Source organism: Cryptomeria japonica, chromosome 11 (assembly GCF_030272615.1).
Source record: "Cryptomeria japonica chromosome 11, Sugi_1.0, whole genome shotgun sequence".
Classification (NCBI taxonomy): Eukaryota; Viridiplantae; Streptophyta; class Pinopsida; order Cupressales; family Cupressaceae; genus Cryptomeria; species Cryptomeria japonica.
In genome coordinates, this window is record NC_081415.1 from 166,772,075 (window position 1) to 166,793,519 (window position 21,445).

At 34.1% G+C, this 21,445-nt stretch overlaps 2 protein-coding genes across 6 annotated transcripts; both read right to left on the reverse strand.

Annotated features, from left to right (window-relative positions):
- Positions 1-685: 685 nt before the first annotated feature.
- On the reverse strand, positions 686-10,297 carry LOC131032497 (uncharacterized). Of its 2 annotated transcripts, none has more exons than XM_059213972.1 (4): positions 10,211-10,297; positions 9,987-10,057; positions 2,042-2,737; positions 686-971 (listed from the first exon to the last, which is right to left on the reverse strand). In XM_059213972.1, the coding sequence occupies exons 1-3, from the start codon at positions 10,260-10,262 to the stop codon at positions 2,234-2,236; spliced, it is 627 nt and encodes a 208-aa protein (XP_059069955.1). In that variant the 5' UTR covers positions 10,263-10,297; the 3' UTR covers positions 686-971; positions 2,042-2,233. The 2 variants fall into 2 exon arrangements, with proteins under 2 accessions (XP_059069955.1, XP_059069956.1); XM_059213973.1 differs by lacking the exons at positions 9,987-10,057; positions 10,211-10,297 and adding an exon at positions 2,924-3,026 and having other exon boundaries at positions 2,042-2,190; positions 2,318-2,737.
- A 6,368-nt stretch (positions 10,298-16,665) lies between these two features.
- LOC131044135 (uncharacterized) lies at positions 16,666-21,445 on the reverse strand. Of its 4 annotated transcripts, none has more exons than XM_059213971.1 (8): positions 21,266-21,439; positions 20,933-21,109; positions 20,536-20,676; positions 20,360-20,449; positions 19,479-20,259; positions 18,183-18,366; positions 17,356-17,654; positions 16,666-17,174 (listed from the first exon to the last, which is right to left on the reverse strand). In XM_059213971.1, the coding sequence occupies exons 5-8, from the start codon at positions 19,890-19,892 to the stop codon at positions 17,082-17,084; spliced, it is 990 nt and encodes a 329-aa protein (XP_059069954.1). In that variant the 5' UTR covers positions 19,893-20,259; positions 20,360-20,449; positions 20,536-20,676; positions 20,933-21,109; positions 21,266-21,439; the 3' UTR covers positions 16,666-17,081. The 4 variants fall into 4 exon arrangements, with proteins under 4 accessions (XP_059069954.1, XP_057833377.1, XP_057833375.1 ...); XM_057977394.2 differs by having other exon boundaries at positions 20,536-20,669; positions 20,933-21,113; positions 21,266-21,438; XM_057977392.2 differs by having other exon boundaries at positions 20,933-21,113; positions 21,266-21,437.

Sequence of the window (21,445 nt, forward strand, 5' to 3'; positions counted from 1 at the left end):
CTTATCACATTCCTTGGAAAAATGTGTTATTTTGTATAACTCTAACGAAGATTAGAGATTTCACTTGCAAAGCAATTCAATCTACAAATTGTTGCAATTTCTTCTTTATTGTTTATGATTTCTTGAACTTGAGTTACACGCTTCAATAGATGTTGAGTAATGCATACTTGAGGTTCCTTCTTATATTCATTTGTGGATGTAAGTTGTATTCACATTAAAGTTATTGATAAAATCCAACATAGATTATTACTGACTGTATTCAAAGGCAAACAAAGACATTAAAGTTATTGATGAAATCCAACATAGATTATTAGTTCAAAATATGGTGGAACAAATATTTTGGTTAATATGATATACTACTACTATTTTCTAATAGCAATTATTTGGTTCAATTTTATGGTTATTCTTAAACATTTTGGTGTTTAATTCAAGTATTTGTCTCTCTTTTTTCTCATTTTAAGATGATTATTTGTTTCTAATGCTTTTCCATTAAATTCTACTAAGATTTTTAATATAAAAAATCTAGATCATGAGAGGAAATAATTGAATAAAAAAATGATCCAAAATTTGATGTTAAAAGTCTTGACATAATTAAAACTATAAACATTATAAACAATACTACAAACTTTAAAATATCATATTTACTAATAAATAATAAAAAACATGATAAAAAGATTAATAGAACTTAAAGAGGAAAAATTCATAATCTCAAACTAAATTTTATTTTTACATCAATTATTTTCTGTGGGTATGGCCTCATCTTTTGCTATAGGGTTGTCGTTTTTCCCCCACTCGTCAACTGCTGGGTGTACTAGGATGACTGGCAGTTCCACAATTCTGCTAATAAAGTGGTCGACATCATCCTCATTCTCTGAAGAAGTTTGAAATGCCTTTCTAATAATATTCTTGTCAAGGGCTACAATAAAGTTGATTTCACAGACTTTAAGTACCGTGTTTAAGACCTGCAACACCTGTGTTTTACAGGTAATATGTAAAATTAAATGTGAAAAATGTAATTGTACATATATGATTTCTACAGTTTATTATGATGTATAATAGCTGAATTTGTTTATTTTAAATGTTATAAAATTTCATGATTTATTAACAGAAAGAAGAGAATAAAATAAGAGGAAAAGAAGAAAAAACACTTGAAATAATAAACTTATTCAAAAAGTGACAACTCTAAAATTGTAAATTAATATAAAAAACCTATGCACAACTTATATCATTGTGAATTGAATAGTTTCTGATTAAAACTGTGGACTTTTTTTATTTCAAATTTTCAGATAAAATAATGTCATTGTGCATAGTCAAAATTTCGAAAATATTTCATGATCATTGTCAGAAAGTAGAGAGCGCAACAAAAGAAAAGACAAATTAACTTACACCAGATTTGTTTGGATGAAGAAAGATCAATTGCCCTCATGACTATCGCTGACACAAAAGGGAAATCCTCATGGATAATGCACTTGGATTGATAGGAGGATGTGCTAGTCTGCCTTGTCTTGAGAAATTCACATATAGGGAGAAAAATTCTATTACAGCGATTAAGTAAAAGATTTTTGGATATTTTTTAAACCACCCTGATTTCAGACTGGTTTTTGTTAGCTTTAGACTGTTAGCTGAATTGTTGCTGTATCTCTTGTTATTTCGTTGTTGTTTTGACTGTTGTTTGATGTTCTGTTGAACTTAATACTTATTTTTTCTCTATAGAAGAAAACCTTTCAAAATTCTTATTTATCTAATAGGAAACTAAAAAATCTTTATATTATTTCACAATTTTATATTTATTTTTTCATTCTATATAAGAATTTCTTTCAGAAAAACAATAAAATCTTTCAGAAAAACAATAAAATTGTGAAATAAAAAACTTTCAATTAAACTCCACATTAAAACTGAATCTTCATAATTATTATTGCTGTATCTTGTTATTTCACTGTTGTTGTGTTTGATGTCCCTAATAATTATGTTTTCCCCTTTCGAAATTCCTTCTTATCTGATACAAAACAATAAAATTGCGAATCAATATAAAAAAGCTTACCTGCACTAAAACTAAGTCTTCATAATGATCGAGGTCATTGAGAAAGGCTATTATACGGAGCTTATCTTGTGGAGCTGAGCCAAATTTGGGAACAGGAGTGCCCTTAATCTTGTCGTCTAGGAAACTCCGCCAAAATTTGAATTTTTCACCTGCAAAGAAAGAAAAAACAGGGTAGGGTTTTCTCCCAATTTCTTACTTCAAAAATTTGATGTCTGAAATAACCCTCTGTTGCTGACCATATTGCTCTGAATACTCAGAGCTGAAACGAAGACTTACGTAATGGCTCACGGGCTTCAATTTGAAGAAAGAAACTGATGAACTTGGTGCAGGCACGAAAATCGCCATTACAGTTGCAGGTATAGATCCATATTTTAGCTTTTTCCACTGGGTCAAATTGACGCCGTTTAAAAACATCCATGTTACAGAGGCTATCCAGACCACCACAAATGCTAAAGCAAGCCACAATAAATTAGACGTACTGTAAGAGCTTTGACTGTTTTCTCTCCGATGTCTCCAGAGAGTGCTCCACCGCTGGGCACGAGTCAAAGATTTCTCGATTTCTTTTGTTATCTCAACTGCCAGACCATCGCAAGCTTCAAGCGTTCCCTTGTAATTTCGAGCACTGAAATTTACAGTTAAAACCCTAGTAGATATTTCCGGCGATTTCTCCCTCGACACATCTTCTGGATCTTTCATCTGGGGAGCTCACAATGAACAGAGATAAATAATTTAGAATCTTAATGTAATTTTCTCCTGGGTCTCATTTACTGGATATTTCAGCTTAGGGTTCGCAACGCAACAGAGAAACATTTATTTTAGAGCCTTATTGTTTGCAATTTTCAATGAAGCATTCATGTAAAAAAATTTCTGCAGATCTCTCACCAGTTGTTTCAACTCCACGCATGCCAAAGATTTGTAGGCTGCTTCATATTTTGGTTGATATTCCTCAAAAAATTTGGCCAGTGAGTTTTCCTATTTGTTATCCATTATCAAACATAAATTTAAATTATTATATTAAATCAAAATGAATATGAACAACAACGTGGCCTTACTTGTTGGTGTAAATGAGCCTAATCAGACTCGGAGGTTGGATATAATTGAATGTGTATATTATTTATTGATGGCATGTGTGAGGGTTGCAGAGCTAGGGCACTACTTGTTGGTGTAAATGAGCCTAATCAAACTCGGAGGTTGGAGATAATTGAATGTGTGTATTATTTATTGATGGCATGTGTGAAGGTTGCAGAGCTAGGGCATCTGTGCCCTAGCTCGTGAGTGGTTTGTGTTGGTTGTGTGCGAGGTGGAGGGCAGCATTTGTTTTTGCAGGGAGGAGTTGTGTTGTTTGTAGTTGCGATTGGTGTAGGTGGCGACTCGAGGGTGGGGTGTTTGCAGCGGAGTGTGGTTCGAGCTTGTTTTTGCAAGCAACTTTGTGTGGTTTTTGCAGGGTGAGGTGGGCTTGGGCCCGTGCTCTTGTTTTGGAGGAGCTTGAGAGGAGTGTGTGGTAGGTGTAATCGAGGAGTGGAGTCTCATCTTCCATATCCGTTTGGGGGGTGGGTTTTGCTATTGGGTGTGATGTCTAGTTCTCAAGAAGAAGCCTTGGGGGCATCTCCCGGCTTGGATTTTTGAGCGGCTTTGGGCTTGAAATCCCTGAATCAAGGTATTAAGACCTTTGATAATAACCTATTTGATTCAAATCCAGGGCTTGCTGGCGCTGGTATGTCCAATGGATCTCGGATTTCAAAGTTTAACGACTGTCTTGAGAGATGCAAAGAGAGACCGAAATTGGTAATTCCGCCTGAGATGATTGCTGAGGATGTTGAATATTTTTCAAAGCATTCGCTCTATTGCAAATTTTTGGGGATGAGGCTTTCTTTACAGTTTTTGGAGAATTGGGCTCAGAGGACTTGGGCGCCGGAAGGGGAAATGGATGTTATGTTGTTGACAAACAATTACTTCGTGGTCACCTTTAATTGCATGGATGATTGCAATCGAGTCTTTGAGGGAGGCCCTTATTTTTATAACCAAGTGGGGTTGTTCATCAAACCTTGGCATGTGGGATTTAACCCTTTAGAGGACCTCCCGAATCGAGCGATGTTGTCGGGAGGATGTGTTGCGAATTCTAGCTTCACTGTTGGGGAAGCTTGTTGGACCTTCAATGAAACCTTGGGGAGAAAGCTAATGACTTTTGCTCCCATTTGTATTGAAATTGATCTTAGTAAGTCTTTGCTAGATGCTATAGATATGTGTGCGGGCACACACTTTTGGGTCCAACAACTTGATTATGAGACTTTTTCTTTTTGGTGTCGTCTATGTCATGAGTATGGTCATTTGCAGCACAAGTGCCCTTGGTCTAAATCGGCCGAGCATCAACCTCAACGGCCATCCTGCAACCTTGATGGGGCTGATAAAGGAAAAGATTCTATGTCTGGTGTGGCTGTGGGTGCTGATGGTTTTGTCCTAGTTAAGACAAAGAATAGGAACTGAGGTCAAAAGAGGTCTTTGTAGGAGAGTCAGGAGGAGGATACTATTAGCAAATTTGAAGCCTTGGATGATCTTAGCTAGCAAGAGGTGAATCCAAGGATGATTCTTGTGGATCATAGTGCAGAAGGGTTAATGCCTAATAATGTGAACTTGGATACTACCCAGGGTCTGTAGGAGGTTGGAAGTCAACAGATGAAGATGGATCAACAAGTAGTGGCTTAGTAGGGACCCATCTCTAGTTCTGAAGATGGTTGGTGGGGATGTTTCTCTTGCAACACAAAAATTGGACTCTGCTGGGGTTAAAAGTAATAAGATCTCTTTACATCTAGGTCTTCTTCAGAAAGACATTAAAAAAGGTACATTGGAGAAGATTTCAAAGGTTGGTAGAAAGAAGGACTTGGATAAGATCAAATTGATGGGGGATAATTTGGTTGAGTTAGGGTCAATAAAGATTCTAGATTCTCATTTTTCTAATCCCCCGAAATGATTGTGCTATCATGGAATGTGAGGGGCTTGAACAGTGGCCCTAGACAAAAAGCTATTCGGCAATTGATAAGGAGTCATTTTCTTGATGTCCTTTTCTTGCAGGAAACTAAATTATCTATGGAAAGTATGTTGGGTCTTGTGCCAAAGCTATGGGGGAGAGGCGAATGTTAGTTTATTGGGGCATTTGACTCCTCTGGAGGTGTGGCTTGTCTTTGGAACCCCTTGAGGATTCGTTCTATATGGTGGGTTTCTTCCAGATCGTATTTATCCGGGGTTGCCTCTAGTCTTGAGACTAGGAAATATATCTTGCTTACTAGCATTTATGCTCCCACTGATCTTTAGGGTAAGCAGAATTTGTGGTCTCATATTACTTTTATGCATGGGTTTTTTCCTTTTCATCTGTGGATTTTGGCAGGTGATTTCAATGCAATCTTAGAGTTGAGTGAGAAGAAGGGTGGTGTTATGCGGTTGGAGCCTTCTTTCTTCCTTCTTTAAGATAGTATACCAACCTTGAATCTTGTTGACATAAAGCCTGGTAATGGTTTGTTCACATGGAACAATAGGAGATTAAGGGAGTATTGGATTGCGGAGAGGCTCGATTGCTTTCTGATTTCTAGTTTTTGGGTAGGTGGGGGATGGTCCACATGCTCTGAGATTTTAGATTGGAAAGGTTCGGACCACTAGCCCATCAAATTGGTGTCCTCTTCTGCTTGGGTCGCTCACATCCCTTCATTCAAATTCTAGCTTATGTGGTTGTGAGATTCTTCTTTGCAAGTTCATGTTGCAGAGTGGTGGAAGAAAGGGAGGCCAACCTTTGGCACTTCTATGTAGACTTTTGCCAAGCAACTGCAATTTGTTAAGTTTCAGCTTAAATGGGGGAATCGTCCGTGTTTTGGTAATATTTCTCATGCTAAGATAGCTGCTCAATTAGAGTTGAATGGCATTACTAGAGAGATAAGAGAGCATGGATTATCTGAAGCCTTGCTTAGGGAGGAAGACAGGGTAGTCAAAGATTTAGAGGAGTGGGAGCTTAGGGAGGAGATCTACTGGAAACAAAGAGCTCATATTGATTGGCTTCAAGCGGGGGAAAATAATATGACACTCTTTTTCAATTTAGTGAAAGCAAGAAGACATGGCAATTCCATACTTGTTCTGATTAATGATAGAGGTGAGTAGTATTTATCCTTGTAGGAGATTTTTAGGGAGTCTATGTAGTATTTCCAATCCCTTTTTTAGTGAAAATTCTCAGGGGGAATCGGAAGAGGAAAATCAATTTTTTGCTTGTATTCCTTCTCTAGTTACTAGGGAGATGAATGAGCAACTTACGGGACCTATTTTGTTGGACGAACTTGAGAGGATTATCTTTCTCATGAAGAAGGAGAAGGCTCCTAGATCGGATAGGTTTCCAATTGAGTTCTATCAAGAATTCTGGGATATTATCAAATTGGACTTATTGGAGGTGGTCCGTGAGTCCCAGAGGAGTAAGAAGATGCTTCAAGATTTGAATGTGACTTTCATTGTGCTCATTCCCAAGTGTGATGGGGTTGACTGGTTAGGCCAGTTCCACCCTATTTCTCTCTATAATATGATTTACAAGATTATTTCCAAGATGATATCAGAAAGGTTGAAGAATTGGCTTGGGGGGGTCATTTCTGAAGAGCAGAGTGGGTTTGTGGAGGAACATCAAATCTTGGATGGAGTGGTCATCGCTACTGAGACCATTCATTCTATGGTAGCTTCCAAGGAAAAAGCTATGTTTATCAAGCTGGAAATGGGAAAAGCTTATGATAGAGTTCGATGGTCCTTTCTCCATAAGATTCTTAGGGCCTTTGGTTTTGATGATGAATGGATCCAATGGGTTATGAGTTGTGTTTCGTCTACCTCTTTCTCTATACTAATTAATGAAGATCATACTGAGTTGTTTGGTGCTTCCAGGGGTCTTCGTTAGGGGGACCCTTTTTCCCCATACTTATTCATTCTTCTGGCTGAGGGTTTGGGGAGATTGATTAAGTATAATGTGGGATTGGGTATTATTCATGGTTGGAGTTGGGTAATGAAATACTTCCTTAGTCCCATTTGAAATTTGTGGATGATATGACCCTAATGGGACTGGCTAGGATAAGAGAATCTATAAATCTGCGTAAAATCTTGAATGTCTATCTTGTTGCTTCTGGCTAGTTGATCAATGAGGATAAATCTTCCATTCTCTGCTTCAACACACTTGGAATTATTCAGTTGAGGATCCCTCATATCTTGAGATTCTAGGTCGGTTCTCTTCCCTTTAATTACCTGGGTATTCCTATCTCTGCTGGTAATCCTCCCAGGGACTCTTGGCAAGGTATTCTGGATAAATTTTGCATGAAGGTTGAACATTGGACTCATAGATGGTTATCCTTTTCTGGGACAGTTCAAATGATCCAGTCGGTGGTTCATGCTCTTCCGATTTATAGGTGTATGCTCCAGGTGGCCCCTAATTGATTTGTGAAGGAATTGGATTCTTTGGCAATGCAATTTTTATGGGCAGGCAACCTATCCTCCTATAAATGGAGTCTTGTCAAATGGGACTTAGTGTGCAGACCGAAATAGTTGGGTGGGCTTGGCTTAAGGTGGTCTACTTTATTTGGGGAGGCTTTGACGATAAAATTGTACTAGAGGTGGTGTGTTGAACATTATTGAGGTTGGGCTAGGATTTTGTCTGACAAGTATATGCAGAGGATCTCGAAGGAGGAAATCCCAAGATATTCGCTTGCGGGAAAAGGTTCTACGATTTGGAGTACTCTAAAGAAAGGGGCTACACTGATAAAATGACTTTTTTGGATTTGTAAGAGTGGGGAAGAGGTTCTTTTTTGGTTCGATTCTTGGGATGGCTATCCCCCCATTATTGGCCAGTTTCTTAATTTAGTGAATCTTTGCCAGAGGTTCTTGGAGGCAAGGTAGTTTAGAGTGAGCAACTTTAAGTCTGTTTATAGGTGTGGGCAATTGGAGATGGTGCTATGGAAGGATCCTAATGAATGGCCAGTTGTTGGTATGGAGGAAGACTGCATTGAGCTTCATGGCATTTTGGCTAGTAGACACTACAGTTCCCTTAAGGATAGGGATAGACTTACTTGGTCCCTGAATTCTAAGGGTGTTTTTACTATTGCCAATGGGTACCAGGAGCTGTTGTTCCATAGCTTGGAGGGGAGGTAGGTGCACTGGTGGAAACATGTTTGGAATAACTTCTCTTGGCTGAAGTGTAATTGTTTTTCTTGGACTTTGGCTTTGAATAGATGTCTAACTTGGGACAATATTCACAAGTGTGGGTTCCATGGACCTTCCATCTGTGTTTTGTGTGGTAATGGAGAGCAGGATTCCTCACACCTGTTCTTCAGATGCCCTTTCTCGTTGTTTCTCTAACATTACTAGTGGGGGGTGTGGAAGCACCCTTGTGTTCACACGGATTTTTTGGTAGAGTTTTGGAGTAGTTTGGGCAGACCTCCTATTTTGTCCTTTTTTCTCCAAATTGTCTGGCACATTGGGCCTATTTTCGTTCTTTGGCAGATCTGGCTAGAGAGGAATAGGAGGATCTTTAGGGAAGTCAAACTGTTAGTTCAGAAAGTGTGGAATAGAATCATTGTAATGATTCAAGAGACGGTGGAAGCTAAATGTGAGGTGAATTTTCCTCTAGATATCTAGATAGAGGAGAGGCTGATATTGTGAGTAGGCTGCGTCTGCAGGAGATGTCTCTTGTCTCAGCTTGTGTCAAGAGAGGTAGACGTGCTAAGAAGAAGTCTCAAAGGGTTGGAAGATAGTTTCCCCCTCAGGATGATTCCATTAAGATTAACACCGATGGCTCCTCTCAGGGTAATCTGGGTCCTGCTGGGATTGGGGGTGTTGGTAGGGATTGTAGGGGGGATGTGGTTTTCTTCTTTTTAGTGCATAAAGGGTAGTAGTCTAATAATTTTATGGAGGGGCTTGCAATTTTCTATTCCCTGGAGAGTGCTTATGAGTTGGGGTGGCGTAAGGTTATTTGCGAATCAAATCCACAGATTATTGTTAATTTGTTGATTGAGAAGAAGGTGAATGAGATTAATTGGCAGTTGCAATTTTCTATTCCTTGGAGAGTGCTTATGAGTTGGGGTGGCGTAAGGTTATTTGCGAATCAGATTCACAGATTATTGTTAATTTGTTGATTGAGAAGAAGGTGAATGAGATTAATTGGCAGCTGGTAGGGATTGTGCACCAAATTTTGCAAATTAGTGCTATGATGGAGAGGGTGTCTTTTATCCACATTCCTCGTGAATGAAATAGAGTAGTGGATTGTTTGGCTAGTTGGGCTTCGGATTATGGTGGTGATTGGAAAGTTGAGGGTTGGGAGCATCTTTCCCCTTATTACTATCAAGACTTGCATAAGCTCTTTGTTGAGGATATGGATAGTTATGAAGATGGATGATTTCTGGTTGGGTTTGTTTCTCTCTTCTAGAACCTTGTGGCTTTGGTTTTGTGTAATGCTGGTTTCTGATTATTAATAAAGTTTTTACCCCTTTATTAAAACGTGGCCTTACTTGTTTTTCTCTGGCCAATAAATTCTCAACTCCTTTCTTGATTCTTTTACCCTTTTCATTGAGGTTTGTATCTTTTTTTCCATCGAATTCTGTGGGAAAGGAGGCTTGAGCAGCTGAGAGGAGCAAATATTCTTTTATCTGGAAGCATAAATTGTCTAGGGTAATTTTAAAACATATACACAATCAACTCAGAAATACAAAGTAAAAATAAAATATTTGTGAAACAAACCCCTCCAAAATGATACCATTTACACTTACAGATAACAAATATTGAACCTTTCAAAAGAATAAATTTTTTTTTTAAAAAAAAAACCCTATCATTCCTCTATCACCTTGTACTTATAAAGATAAATGGAAAACTAACCACTGAATCAGATGAGTACATCCTGTTGGAAGAGAGATTTGAAATAAAAACAAATTTAATAATAACATACCTTTTCCATGAGACTGGTCACTCCCTCACTACATCCACCAGTAGCTATGCCTTCTGCCAATTCATCAGTGCCTGTTCTCATATTTTACACTGTTAAGTTTACATTGAAAAATTATATACATACAAAAGTAGTATCAAAACCGTCATTAGTAATAGATCTGGTTCAACCAATTCAAAATGTCAAAAGCTTCAAACAAACCCAGAACCAAGATATTGATCACTTACTTGGACTTGTTAACATATGAGTTTGTCCATCAACCGCCATATTCTTTTCCATACCATAAAACTCAAGTTACAGTGTCTGTATTCTTGAGAATTCGCCAATGTCATTAGTGGAAGAATATGCTCTTTATATAGAGATGTTCTTCATAAAAGCAGGCACGTCATGGGAATCCAATATTAAGGTGTTGGAAGTCACTGATGCAATGTGAAGAAATCAAAACAGAAATTGGGATCTTAGTTTTTTCTCCTGCTCGCATAATTTTTGTTACTATTCCTATTGATAGATGCTTTGTGCCTCCCACTAAACAAATTTATCTGTTAATGGTGGGGTTAATTTGAACGATTACAAAGCTTAGATTCTCCACTAATAACGTAAAGCTACATTCCTCAAGGGTACTTTCTCTGGTTCAGGACAGAAGAATTAGTTCTATAGTTATCAATTGTGATGATTTTGTCACCATCAAAGTGGTGACCTAGGCTGCCTCAACTGGTAAGAATCTATGCTTTTTTTTTGCGAATAATTTTTTTTTTCACATTTTTATATAGAATATTTCATTTTAGTAACATTTGTCTGTCATTTAATTTTTTTTTCTAATTATGTTGTGATCAAAAGAGTCAGTATAATATTAAGTGTTTTAACCAAAAAATAATAGTAAAGACATCATTTTAACAATTATTTTTTAATGTATAAAATATTATATTACTTTTTAATTAACTTAAAAAAATATTATGGAAGCATGTCCCAAGAAAAGAATTTAAAAAATTGAATTAGAAATTATTATAAAAATAGATTAAGGTACCTTAATGAGAATGTTCATTTCATGTCTCCATTGAGAACATATAAAGATCCAAGCCACTAATTCCACTTTCCATTGATTAGAATTTTCTTTGTGATTCCACATTGTTTTGCTTATCACATTCCTTGCAAAATTGTGGTATTTTGTATAGTTCTGACGAAGATTAGGAGTTTCACTTGCAATGCAATTCAATCTACAAAATGTTGCAATTTCTTCTTTACTATTTGCCATTTCTTGAGGTTCCTTGGCTTTTTTTTGTGGATGTTAGCTGTATGCCTTTCTCAATATCACCTCTTGTGCTGACTGGATGTCACATAAGACAATCAAAGACATTAAATTTATTGATGAAATCCAACATATATGATTAGTGCCAAATATGACAAAACAAATATTTTGATTAATATGAGATATTACTATTAAAAATCATTAATATGAGATATTACTAATAAAGTTTTAATAGTAATTGTTTGGTTATTTTTAAATATTTTGATGTTTAATTCAATTATTTATATTTCTTTTTTTCATATTAAGATGATTATTTGTTTCAAATGTTTTTAGGTTAAATTGTATTAAGATTTTTAACATTAAATTTTTAGATCATAAAGAAAAACAATTGAATCAAAAAACTGATCTAATATGATCTAATATGTTGATGTTAATTAAAACTAAAAACAATATAAACAATATTACAGACTATACAAAATGTTCATTTTTTACCAATGAAAAAAATGATAAAAAGATTAATAGAACTTTCTAAAAGAAATTCATATTCTCATACTAAATTTTATTTTACCACTTTCAAATTTACTATTTAACCATTATAAATTATACCTACAACATGTAAGCATAACTGAGATTAACACATGCATACCTTGTCCATTAGAGGCCCACACGTTATTTTCCGTGGGTATGGCCTCATATTTTGCTATAGGGTTGTCCTTTTTTCCCCATTCATCAACTGCTGGGTGTACAAGGGTTACTGGTAGTTCCACAATTCTACTAATAAAGTGGTCGACATCATCCTCATTCTCTTAAGAAGTTTGAAATTCCTTTCTAGTAATAAAGCTGATTTCACAGACTTAAGTACCGTGTTTAAGACCTGCAACACCAATGTTTTACAGGTAATAAATGTGGAAAATTAATATGTTAAAAATAAAAAATATATGTAAAATATGCTGAGAGATATCTTATAATAGAAAAGAATCATATATAAAATAAATGTTGTTCTAAAATACTAAGCACTAAGAGTACAACACCTCCACAAAAGTGAAACATGGCATATTTCATTCATTTATCTGTCATTTGCATGACAAATTGTTTCAAAAATGGATTTTTGTTTCAAACATTTTGATGTCATTGTAAATGTCTTTGGCATAATTTGATGTCATTGTAGATGCCTTCGACATAAATATCTGAATTGTTTTTTTTTAGTTTAAGATAAAATTTCATGATTTATTAACAGAAAGAAGAGAATAAAATAAGAGAGGAAGAAAAAAACACTTAAAAAAAAACTTACTCAAAATGAAACTATAAAATTGTGAATTAATATAAAAAAGCTATACACAACTTATGTCATTGTGAATAGTTTTTAATTTTAATTGTGGACTTTTTTTTTTTCAAATTTTCAGATAAAATAATATCATTGTGCATAGTTTCTAATTTTTATTGTAAATTTATAAATAAACTTGAATAAATTTATATCCAAAATAATCCATCATACCATCATAATGCTAAAAATCTCATGTCATGTAAGCCAATCCATCTATCTCTATCATCAAATTAAAATCCCTCTTGTTGTGTAGTGGAGATAATTCCACACCCAACCTTGGAGCCAATCCAATCAAGTGGAGAAGGGACACATTCTTCATTCCAACTAAGGCTCAATTCGAGGGAGGAGAAGAAGGTATAAGAGTTCTCATTTGCATTGTTTCATGATTTTATATATTTTTATGAATATTCTATGCATTTGGATTCTCTAGCAACTTCCTCATCTTCAATAATGAATGGTATTTGTTGCATAATAAAATAAAAAATATATATTAAAAAGTGAAAAAAAATGTTATCAAAACATAATTTCTTAAAATAATTTAAATAAATAAAATTTACAATTTATGAGTCTATATATAATAAATAAAATAAAATATTTAATAATATTCTATTTAATTGTATCTTTTTAATTAGATGTATTTAAAATATATTATCAAAGCATAATTTTGTCAAAATAATATAAATGAATTAAAATACTATAAGTAAAATTTAAAATTTATGAGTCTATAGATGATAAATATTTTTAAATAAAACAAGATAATTTTTAATTTTCTATTTAATTATATCTTTTAATGTTTTTAATTAGATGTACTTATGTTTAAGTTTTTTTAAAAATTATTGTAAAAATGACATTTTCTTCTATTTCTAGTGAATGTTGGACAAGATATTATGACTTGATATTATCACTTCTTCCTTTTTACTTTATATAGAATAAGTAACAAACCAAATAAAATTACTTTTAAGAGTTAAAGTGAGTATTTGTGTCATAATCAAGGATAATAATAATATAAATATTCTCTATGCATGTGTCATTCCCCTTTTGGACATCTTTCCCTCACTATATATATCTCTCTCCCTATTTCTATACCCATAGCTTCCTCCCTATCAATCATTTTCTATATCTCTCTACTTCTCTCTCCTCAAATTATCACTACCTCTCCCTTTCTCTATCTCTCTCACTCATACACACACACACACAAACTCTATCTCTATCTCTGTCCATCTCTTCACCTTCCTCTCTGCTACTTATCTTTGTCACCTTTTTCTTTTCTCATTCTTTCCCCCTCTATCTCTAAACAAAATAATTCAGTTTTTGTTCTCTTTTCTAAACTAACCACACTATTGATGGGAACTTGATGCCTTGCACATCCCTTGTTGAATACATGCAATACTTATTCTAAAGCATTATGGGCTACATTACAATTTTGATCTTGTAAACAATTTTCTATTTATTAGGGACATGAACTATAACAAGTTAGATTCATAAATATGTTTAAAATTTTTGAAATGCATTAATAATGTATGATAACCAACAAGTCCTCATGGGACTAGAAAAAAACTGTATTAGTACTAAAAAATGTGCATTATATAATTCATTTATGTAACAAATAATGTGTTCATGCTTCATGACAAGAGAGAGTTAAAGTCATTAATCACACCTCTCTCACATAGTGTATCTACTTATATATCAAGCATTCAAAATAACATGATAATGATGAAAATTATCTAGATAATGAAGTAACACTTTCTGGTTGGCCCAATGGATAATGTTGGTCATCATGGGTAAAATGTTCTTTTGTTAATGGTGCACTTGGTATTGAAAATCATATTTTATTTTGAAGATACTAGGTCACCTAAATTTCCATTTTATGTGACCATTGAATTTAATAATTAGTTAGATTTCTATAAGACATTAATATTGTAAAATTTGTCCTTATTTCACCTATTACAAGAGAAAATCATACATACTTTTTATTGAAAATGGATTAGAATCCAACCATACACAAACAACAATGAATAACATTAGAAAGAGTCACAATAAACATTGGAACTGTATGGAGAACATGTTCTTTATTTAGTACTATCAGTAAAGTTAAATCTCTTTTTATGAATATAGTGTCATTCTAATTTAAGTGCTATTTAAAGATACAAAACACTTTTTTATTTAAGAAATTGAAAAATTAAAGAGAAACAATTACAATCCTTATTTGGAAATTAATTATAACAACAAAGAAAGTTTCTAACTGTGATGTCGCTGCATGTGGCTCTGTGGGCTAGGGTTCTTGCGAGGCGTGGTGGATTTCCTACTGATTGGGGCAATCACAGTTGGGCGTCTGTGGTGAAGTGGGGAGATGGAAGAGAGAGAAGCCATGGCAGATTTGGGTCCCCAACCAAGGGACAGGGTTTTAGGACATTCGCTCCAAATGCCCAAGACAATCATGTGTCTAGCTTCCGCCCCCATTCTTAACCCCGTGCAATGCCTGAACAAGGGGCAGGTTCGGTACCAAATAGGTGGAGGGCACTCCACGACAAAGATATTTGGGGACCATCGACTTCGAATGTGGTTGTCCCAGCCATGCCAACTATTGTATCTTTGTCAGAGGTAGTGGAGAAAGAGGTTGATCGTAATGAGCTCATTTTTTTGATATTAGGGCTTATTGGGTGTTTTAGGGGTTTTTGGCCTAGTCTTGGTGCTCTGCATAAATGGATCTCTGATCATTGGGAGCCCATTGTGGATGATAGTGTATAGATTTATCCTCATGCTTGAGGGTTTTTTGTTTTGGTGTTTCAGACTGTGGAGGATCAAAATAAAATCCTTGGTGGTAGCCAATGGTGTTGGGAGGACAGTAATCCTTTGATGCTTAAACCGTGGCATCCGACTTTCAACCCTGAGTCAGAATCTTTTGATCGCACACCTATGTGGGTTAGACTTCCAAACCTTCCATTGCAATACTTGTTTGAATCATGTTTTGAAGCTATTGGAAACTCCCTCAATAAGTTTTTATTGACTCATGATGGCTCTCTCAATTTACTACATACAACTTTTGCCCATGTCTTGGTGGAGATGGATACATCCATGGATCTCCCTCTAGAGATCTCTATTTCTACTTCAAAGGGAAGTTGGCTTCAGTCGGTGGATTATGAAGGGATTCATTTTAGGTGCAGGAGATGCTTTAAGACTGGACATAATGTTTAATCATGTGCAAAGCGTAGGGTGAAGTCTAGCTTCATGGTGGAAGGATGCTACCCCCAAATCTTACACGATGGAGAAGGTGGCCGGGAATCTGAAATCCCACCAGGATGTTGGGGGATTGATCAAGGATTCTTTTGTGAAGGATCCAGAACTTTCAAATGATGGGCAAGGTCTGGTTGGTGGTTTGGTTGGCACAAGTGAGAGAGGTTTTCCTGAGGGTTGCAGCTCCTTTCAGGATGCAATTGGAGGTGTACAGATGAAGGATGATGGTCCTAGCTCTCAAAAGGGTTTAAATGTAGGCATGGATGAGGGGAATCATTCTGAGAATCTTTGCTAGGATAGTAAGGGGTTGGTTGGAATGGAAATTCAAAATCTGAAATCGCTAGACGATGCCAAATCTTATGAATGGATAGAGGTGAAGCGAAAAAAGGGTAAGCAGGGTAAGGATTGGAATAGTTGTAATGACCCCCCTCTTGAAGGGGGAGATGGATCTGGGGAGGTGGCTCCCTAATTGTAGCACCACCTAGTTCGGGCCAGTACAAAATCCTGAGTAATTAATAAAAATCACTATTACCGATCAAAAAAAATTTACAATCCTTATTTGTAAGGTAGTACCTCGAAGAAACATTTAATGAAAATATTTTAAGATGAAATTTTTTATGGTTTTTCTAGTGATATGGTCTTCCTACTTAAGGTGTCAAAAACATGTCATACTTTATGTTTGATTTTTTTCTAATATTAAATATCCATATAAAATTATAAACAAATAAATCATGCATATAGTGAATTAATTAAAAAATACAAATTACTTCCTCATTTACACTCTTAAGATTTGTTCCTATCAACCAATTAATAACACCTCTAATAAGAAAATAAGTTACAATAATAAGTAACAACATTTTTTCATGACATGGCTTTAAAACATTTTTTTGATACATTTAATAGAATAATAATGCATTATATAGTACTTTATTTGTAACTTAGGAGTTGTAAGGTAAAACTAAAGTTGGAGAGGAGTAAGATATCCTGCACCACAATGAAATCTAAAGTGTTGAAACCATTGGATACTCTTCATTGATACATCTTGGACTTTTAAGGCTTTGTGCAGGTTATAGCATCAATCTAGTTCCTACTTTTCCTCATCCATTTTCCTCTTCTCCTTTTCCATTAACATGGAAACCTCAGTGCTCATTTTAAGTACCCACCTTGGAAGAACATCACCAAGTGGCATTTCTTCAAAACCAAGTGAGACTTTCTTTGGTGTATCTTTGATGGTAGCTAAAGTATCTTTAAGCCTTGTCCTCTCTTCTTTCTTCTTCTTCTCATTGGATTCATTTCATTTTTTTATATAATTGGCAACAATATCCTTGAGAGAAGGTTCTTGTTTCATTTTCTCATCTTCTTTGAAATCAATGTAGGTATGCCAATCCTAAACAAAGATTATTATTGTCACAACAACAATTATTTTTTAATGTATAAAATATCATATTACTTTTTAATTAACTAAAAAAAAATAATACAATATTAAAAAAATATATGATGAAAGCATGTCCCAATAAAAAAATTTAAAAACTTGAATTAGAAATTATTATAAAAATAGATTAAGGTACCTTAATGAGAATGTTCATTTCGTGCCTCCATTGAGAACATATAAAGATCCAAGCCACTAATTCCACTTTCCATTGATGAGAATTTTCTCTGTGATTCCCCATTGTTTTGCTTATCACATTCCTTGCAAAATTGTGGTATTTTGTATAGCTATGACGAAGATTAGGAATTTCACTTGCAAAGCAATTCAATCTACGAAATGTTACAATTTCTTCTTTACTATTTGCCATTTCTTGAGGTTCCTTGGATTTTTCTGTGGATGTTAGTTGTATGCCTTTCTCAATATCACCTCTTGTGTTGACTGGATGTCACATAAGACAAACAAAGACATTAAAGTTATTGATGAAATCCAACATAGATGATTAGTGCAAAATATGACAAAACAAATATTTTGATTAATATGAGATATTACTAATAAATTTTTAATAGCAATTGTTTGATTATTTTTAAATATTTTGATGTTTAATTCAATTATTTGTATTTCTTTTTTTCATATTAAGATGATTATTTGTTTCAAATGTTTTTAGGTTAAATTGTATTAAGATTTTTAACATTAAATTTCTAGATCATAAAGAAAAACAATTGAATCAAAAAAATAATCTAATATGTTGATGTGAATTAAAACTAAAAACAATATAAACAATATTAAAGACCATACAAAATGTTCATTTTTACCAATGAAAAAAATGATAAAAAGATTAATAGAACTTTTTAAAAGAAATTCATATTCTCATACTAAATTTTATTTTACCACTTTCAAATTTACTATTTAACCATTATAAATTATACCTACAACATGTAAGCATAACTGAGATTAACACATGCATACCTTGTCCATTACAGGCCCACACATTATTTTCTGTGGGTATGGCCTCATATTTTGCTATAGGGTGGTCGACATCATCCTTATTCTCTGAAGAAGTTTGGAATGCCTTTCTAATAATATTCTTGTCCAGCGCTACAATAAAGTTGATTTTACAGACTTTAAGTACCGTGTTTAAGACCTGCAACACCTGTGTTTTACAGGTAATATGTAAAATTAAATGTGAAAAATTAATATGTTAAAAATAAAAAAATATATGTAAAATATGCTGAGAGATATCTTATAATAGAAAAAAATCGTATATAAAATAAATGTTGTTCTAAAATACTAAGCACTAAGAATACAACACTTTCACAAAAGCTGAAACATGGTATATTTTATGCATTTATCTGTCATTTCCATGCGAAATTGTTTCAAAAATAGATTTTTGTTTCGAACATTTTGATGTCATTGTAAATGTCTTTGGCATAATTTGATGACATTGTAGATGCCTTCAACATAAATATCTGAATTTTGTTTTTTTTAAATTTAAGATAAAATTTCATGATTTATTAATAGAAAGAAGAGAATAAAATAAGAGAGGAAGAAAAAAACACTTGAAAAAATAAACTTACTCGAAGTGAAACTGTAAAATTGTGAATTAATATAAAAAAAGCTATACACAACTTATGTCATTGTAAATAATTTTTAATTTTAATTGTGGACCTTTTTTTTTTCAAATTTTCAGATAAAATAATATCATTGTGCATAATTTCTAATTTTTATTGTAAATTTATAAATAAACTTGAATAAATAAACTTATATCAGATTTGTTTGGATGAAGAAAGATCAATTGCCCTCATGACCTATAGAAAGTTGATACTAAAGGGAAATACTCCAGATAATTTTATCTCTTTATAGGAAAACATTTCAAAATCCTTATTTATTTAATAAAAAACAATAAAATTGTAAAATAATATAAAAAACTTACAGACACGAAAAAAATCTTTATATTATTTTTTATATTATTTCACAATTTTATAATTATTTTTCTCTATATAAAAAAACCTTTCAAAATCCCTACTTACCTATTAAAAACAATAAAATTGTAAAATAATATTAAAAAATTTCAATTAAACTCGACACTAAAACTGTATCTTCATAATTATAATTGCTGTATCTCTTGTTATTTCACTGTTATTATGTTTGATGTTCTGCTGAACTTAATAATTATTTTTCCCTTTATATACGAAACCCTTTCGAAATCCCTACTTCTTCTGATACAAAACACTAAAATTGTGAATTGATATAAAAAATGCTTACCCGCACTAAAACCGAGTCTTCGTAATGATCGAGGTCATTGAGAAAGGCTATTATACGGAGCTTATCTTGTGGAGCTGAGCCAAATTTGGGCACAGGACTGCCCTTAATCTTGTCGTCTAGGAAACTCCGCCAAAATGTAAATGTTTCACCTGCAAAGACAGAAAAAATAGTGGAGGGTTTTCTCCCAATTTCTTCCTTCAAAAATTTGATGTCTGAAATAACCCTCTGTTGCTGACCATATTGCTCTGAATTCTCAGAGCTGAAACGAAGACTCACGTAATGGCTCACGGGCTTCAATTTGAAGAAAGAAACTGATAACTTGAGTGCAGGCACGAAAATCGCCATTACAGTTGCAGGCATAGATCCATATTTTAGGTTTTTCCACTGGGTCAAATTGACGCCGTTTAAAAACATCCATCTTACAGAGGCTATCCAGACCACCACAAATGCTAAAGCAAGCCACAATAAATTAGACGTACTGTAAGAGCTTTGACTGTTTTCTCTCCGATGTCTTCAGAAAGTTCTCCACCGCTGGGCACGAGTCAAAGATTTCTCGATTTCGTTTGTTATCTCAACTGCCAGACCATCGAAAGCTTCAAGCGTTCCCTTGTAATTTCGAGCACTGAAATTTACAGTTAAAACCCTAGTAGCTATTTCCGGCGATTTCTCCTTCGACACATCTTCTAGATCTTTCATCGGGAGAGCTCACAATGAACAGAGATAAATAGTTTAGAATCTTAATATAATTTTCTCCTCGCTCTCATTTACTGGATATTTTAGCCTAGGGTTCACAACGCAACAGAGAAACATTTATTTTAGAGCTTTATTGTTTGCAATTTTGAAAAATAATTCATTTTAAAGTTTTCGTGCAGATCTCTCACCAGTTGTTTCAACTCCACGCATGCCAGAGATTTGTAAACTGCTTCATGTTCTGGTTGATATTTCTCCAAAAATTGGACCAGTGCCATTTTCTGCTTGTTATCAATGATCAAACATACATTTAAATTCTTATATTAGATCAAAATAAATAAGAACCACAATTAACTTGATATCTTACTTGATCTTTTGTTTTGCATTCTCCTGGATTTTGTTTGGCCAATAAATTGTTAACTCCTTTCCATATTCTTCCTCCCTTTTCATTGAAATCTTCACCTAGAAACGCGGCTTGAGCAGCAGTGAGGAGCAGATGTTCTTTTATCTTGAAATACAGAGGATAAAGATTTTTTAAGATTTTACATGGAAAAAATAAATATTTTTTAAAGAAAATATTAGAAAATACAATGAATCTTTGCATAAAACTCAAAGATCAAGGAATATCTTTTACACCTCCAAATTGATATCGTCAACACTTACAGATATAAAATATTGAACCTTTAAAAAGAAAAATAAATTTGAAAAAACAAACCCTATCATTCCTCTCACCTTGTACATATAAAGATAAATAGAAAACTAACCACTGAATCAGATGAGTACATCCTGCTGGAAGAGAGATTTGAAATAAAAATAAATTTAATAATAATTCCACGAGACTGGTCACTCCCTCATTACATCCACCAGTAATGCCTACAGTGATTGGAGTTTTTTAATTTGGATTAAGGAAACGTCCAGCTATGCCTTCTGCCAATTCATCGCTACCTGTTCTCATATTTTACACTGTTAATTTTACATAGAAAAATATATACATACAGAAGTAGTATCAAAACCGCCATTAGTAATAGATCTTGTTCAACCAATTCAAAATGTCAAAAGCTTCAAACAAACCCAGAACCAAGATACTGATCACTTACTTGGACTTGTTAACATGTGAGTTTGTCCATCAGCCGCCATATTCTTTTCCATACCATAAAACTCAAGTTACAGTGTCTGTATTCTTCAGAAATTGCCAATGCCATTTGTGCAAGAAAATGCTCTTTATTTATAGATGTTCTGAATAAAATCACGCGCGTAATAGGAATCCAATATTTCAG

Coding starts and splice junctions, on each gene's coding strand:
- LOC131032497 (XM_059213972.1), bottom strand. CDS start 10,262: ATGGAAAAGAATATGGCGGTTGATGGACAAACTCATATGTTAACAAGT. Junction 10,058..10,210: donor TCATATGTTAACAAGTCCAA/GTAAGTGATCAA, acceptor ATATGAGAACAG/GCACTGATGAATTGGCAGAA. Junction 2,738..9,986: donor TGACCAGTCTCATGGAAAAG/GTATGTTATTAT, acceptor TGAGCTCCCCAG/ATGAAAGATCCAGAAGATGT.
- LOC131044135 (XM_059213970.1), bottom strand. CDS start 19,892: ATGTTTTTAAACGGCGTCAATTTGACCCAGTGGAAAAACCTAAAATAT. Junction 17,655..18,182: donor GTGGGCCTGTAATGGACAAG/GTATGCATGTGT, acceptor TGTGACATCCAG/TCAACACAAGAGGTGATATT. Junction 17,175..17,355: donor AAATGAACATTCTCATTAAG/GTACCTTAATCT, acceptor ATCTTTGTTTAG/GATTGGCATACCTACATTGA.